This window comes from Arachis ipaensis, chromosome B09 (assembly GCF_000816755.2).
Source record: "Arachis ipaensis cultivar K30076 chromosome B09, Araip1.1, whole genome shotgun sequence".
Taxonomy (NCBI): Eukaryota; Viridiplantae; Streptophyta; class Magnoliopsida; order Fabales; family Fabaceae; genus Arachis; species Arachis ipaensis.
In genome coordinates this window covers 73240041-73243538 of record NC_029793.2, presented here as the reverse complement: position 1 = coordinate 73243538, position 3498 = coordinate 73240041, and the positions used below count along the sequence as shown (strand labels likewise).

General features: G+C 39.9%; 1 protein-coding gene across 1 annotated transcript; it reads left to right on the top strand.

The window, feature by feature from the left end:
* LOC110266863 lies at positions 486 to 2211 on the top strand. The gene is made up of 4 exons (XM_021111909.1): positions 486 to 528; positions 1151 to 1342; positions 1499 to 1600; positions 1664 to 2211. The coding sequence occupies exons 1-4, from the start codon at positions 486 to 488 to the stop codon at positions 2209 to 2211; spliced, it is 885 nt and encodes a 294-aa protein (XP_020967568.1).

Below are 3498 nucleotides of genomic sequence, written 5' to 3'. Positions count from 1 at the left end.
GAATCATCATATATACGAGGGCTTGTTGCTTGGAACATTTCCTCCAATTCTTCACTCACAATATGCCATGGAGGTTGCACATCCTCCTCAACATTTCTTTCTAGTCCAATGGAAGAAGGCTCAACAAGATCATTAAGGGGATTGATCAATGTGGATAAAAAATCACTAATGATGGAATCCACTTCTTAATCAATATCCCTCAACTCTCTATCCAATTCCTTAACATCACTCTCCTCCTTAACATCCCTTCTGAACTCCGTGGAAGAAGGCTACTCAATTTGAGATTCCTCTATGTACTCAACATATCCTAAACACTCAACCACTACTTCCTTTTGTTCACTAATCTCTACCTCCTCCTCTCGTTGTACTTCTTGCTTTAACTCATCTTCTTTATCTTGGAGCTCCAAATTCACTCCCTCACTAAGCTCTTTAGTTGATTCTGTAACAACCCTGATTTTCGAGTATATGAGATCTTTTCTGAAAGTATGGGTTTCTCCATAGCTATACCTAGGGGTGTTCTAACTAAAGGTCTATACTCTAATAAAGGCTGGATAACTGAATGTTGCTAGCTACTTGTGAATTATTTATGTGTGGTTGCTTATAACTGTTTTATCTGTTACTATTTGTGGATTGATTATAAATGATTCTGTTTTTAATCCAAACGTTTAAAAAAAAAAGTATCACGCAAATTAACTACGCTTTTAACAACGAATCAGGATCATATAATAAATAATAGATAATAATTAGGAAGACAAATTGGTAGCGCTCAGTTTCCGGTATGATCTAGACATATTGAAAATTGGGTCGTTACAATTTGGTATCAGAGTAGTTCGTTCCCAGTAGAGCCTGGGGAGTGGACTGACTATGCTTCATTGCATACTCTGTTGTGTGTCTCATGCGTATAGGATATCCCAGTGATATATGCTGCATGATTGTCTCTGTGTTTTCATTTTGGGAATATTCACACTTGACTTGAAGTGTTAAGACTGATCACCTTAACAATGATTGTTTGGTGTGAACAAGACTATAATGGGTTCACGGAGACGAGGCGTACGGGAAGGAATTCCTAATGTTAACTACGAGAGGGAACAGGAAACGTTTATGGCTACCATGAACAACGTGGCTGAAGTAGTGCGTGAAGCTGCTGTAGCAGCGGCTAGGGCTGTTGAACGTCTCGGAGTGAGAAATGGGAACGAGAATGAATACGGAAAAGATAATGGGAATGATGAGAATAACTTAGGGCATCCTGAAAGACCTATAACCCTTGCGACATTTCTGAAGGTTAATCCGCTTAAGTTTAAGGGTACACTCGTTGCGACTGACGCTGATAACTGGTTTCGAGGTATTGAATGATCACTGAGAGCACAACATGTTCCGGAAGGACAACATGTGGAGTTTGCTACTTATATGCTCGAGGGAGAAGCTGAGTATTGGTGGCAGGGGATACAGCGACTGCTACAACGTAATGAAGGTGACATTCCTTGGGATATTTTTAAAGATGAATTCTACAAGAAATATTTCCCAAGAGCAGTGCGTGATGCTAAAGAGATAGAGCTTATGCAACTGAGGCAAGGGGGTATGACTGTTGCTGAGTATGCTCGTAATTTCGATGACTTGTGTCGTTTCTCTAAGATCTGTCAAGGGAATCCTGCTGACTTTGAAGAATGGAAGTGCTTGAAGTTTGAAGGAGGCCTTCGTGATGATCTGATGAGTTCAATAGTTCCGTTGGAGATACGTAATTTTGCTGAATTAGTCAACAAGAGTAAGTTAGTAGAAGAATGTATTAAGAAAGTGATTGTGGCCAAGGTGAGTTGCCAAGGATTTCCACCAAGGCGTCTTAGTAATCATCAGGCAGCTGGGAGAAGGGTGCATTTTAAAGCGCGTGGCATACGACAACATAAGAATCTACAAGTTGGTAACATTACTGCTCGCCGTACGGGTAAGAATGGAGGTAAAGCAAGGCAATGCAATGGTGAACGAGCCCATCAGGCTTACATAAACACTGCATGTAAGCAATGCGGAAAAGAGCATGATAACAGGTCTTGCCAGTTTGGATCACCTAACTACTATGCTTATGGAGAACTTGGACATATTGCCAAGGATTGTCTGAAGGGATTTACTCAAAATTCAGTTAGAACCCAGCAACAAGGACGAGTGTTTGCTATCACTATTGATGATGTTGTGCAATCGAACGCCCTCATTCAAGGTTAGGTTATGCCAAGAATCGATTTCTAACTGTACTGTATGATTCGGGTGCATCGCATTCTTAATTTCTCTAACTATTGCTCACGAGTTAGGATTATATTTCTTTAAATTGAATTTTTACTTGATTGTCCATACACCTGCATCCCAAAATGCTTTGACCAGTTTAGTGTTTCTGCAAGTACCATTCGCTATTAGGAACATTACTTTTTTACACGATCTAATCTGTTTGCCTCCATATGGTTTAGAAGTTATTTTAGGATTAGATTGGTTATCTAAGTATCATGTTTTCCTTGATTATTTTAAAAGAACTGCTGTTATTCCATCTGATAGTCTATGTACTAAACCATTTCTGTCCCACACCTTATATCTGAATTCTATAAGAGTTACCTTAGGTGGGAGTGATTATGAGGGGTACGTTCTGTTAGCGGCTAGCTCGAATGATAGTGAATTAAGCTTAGAACGAATCCGAGTGATGAAGGAATTTCCTGATGTTTTCTTGGACGACATACCTAAGTTTCCTCCTCAGCGAGAGATAGAATTCAGCATTGATCTAGTACCTGGAGCCGGACCGATTTCCATAGCACTGTATTGGATGTCACCATTGCTTGCAGAGCTGAAGAAGCTGTGAGATAGGATCGTAGTGGCCTATGGAGGTACAAGAAAAGAATTTGTGTGCCTAACTCTGAAGAATTGCAACAAAAGATTCTTACTGAAGCTCACCAAAGTAGATTTTCTATGCATCCTGGAGTGACAGAGATGTATCGAGATTTGAAAACAAATGTTCTGGTGGCCGGGCTTAAAGAAAGAAGTAGCCGATTATGTCTCAAAATGTTTAACCTGCCAGAAGATGAAGGTGGAACATCAGAAGCTATCAGGAACCCTGCAACCCTTAGAAATACCACAATGGAAATGGGAGCAGATTACTATGGATTTTGTCACGAGATTGCCAAGAACCTCAATAGGACACGATGCCATTTGGGTAATTGTGGACCGGTTGACAAAGTCAGCGCACTTCCTTCCAATTCGAGCTGACTATACTTTAGAAAGGCTGGAACGAATATATATTCAATGTAGACCCTTAGAGTTTAGTGACGGAAACCGTGTCTTTCTAGAAGTAACCTTGATTACTGGGATAGGTAGAGCCCTTAAGAATAAAAAGCTTAACCCACGATACATAGAACCTTTCCAAATACTTAAAAGAGTCGGTCTAGTAGTTTATCAAATAGTCCTTCCTCCTTATTTATCAAACCTTCATGATGTTTTTCATGTCTCGCAACTTAAAAAAAATATGTT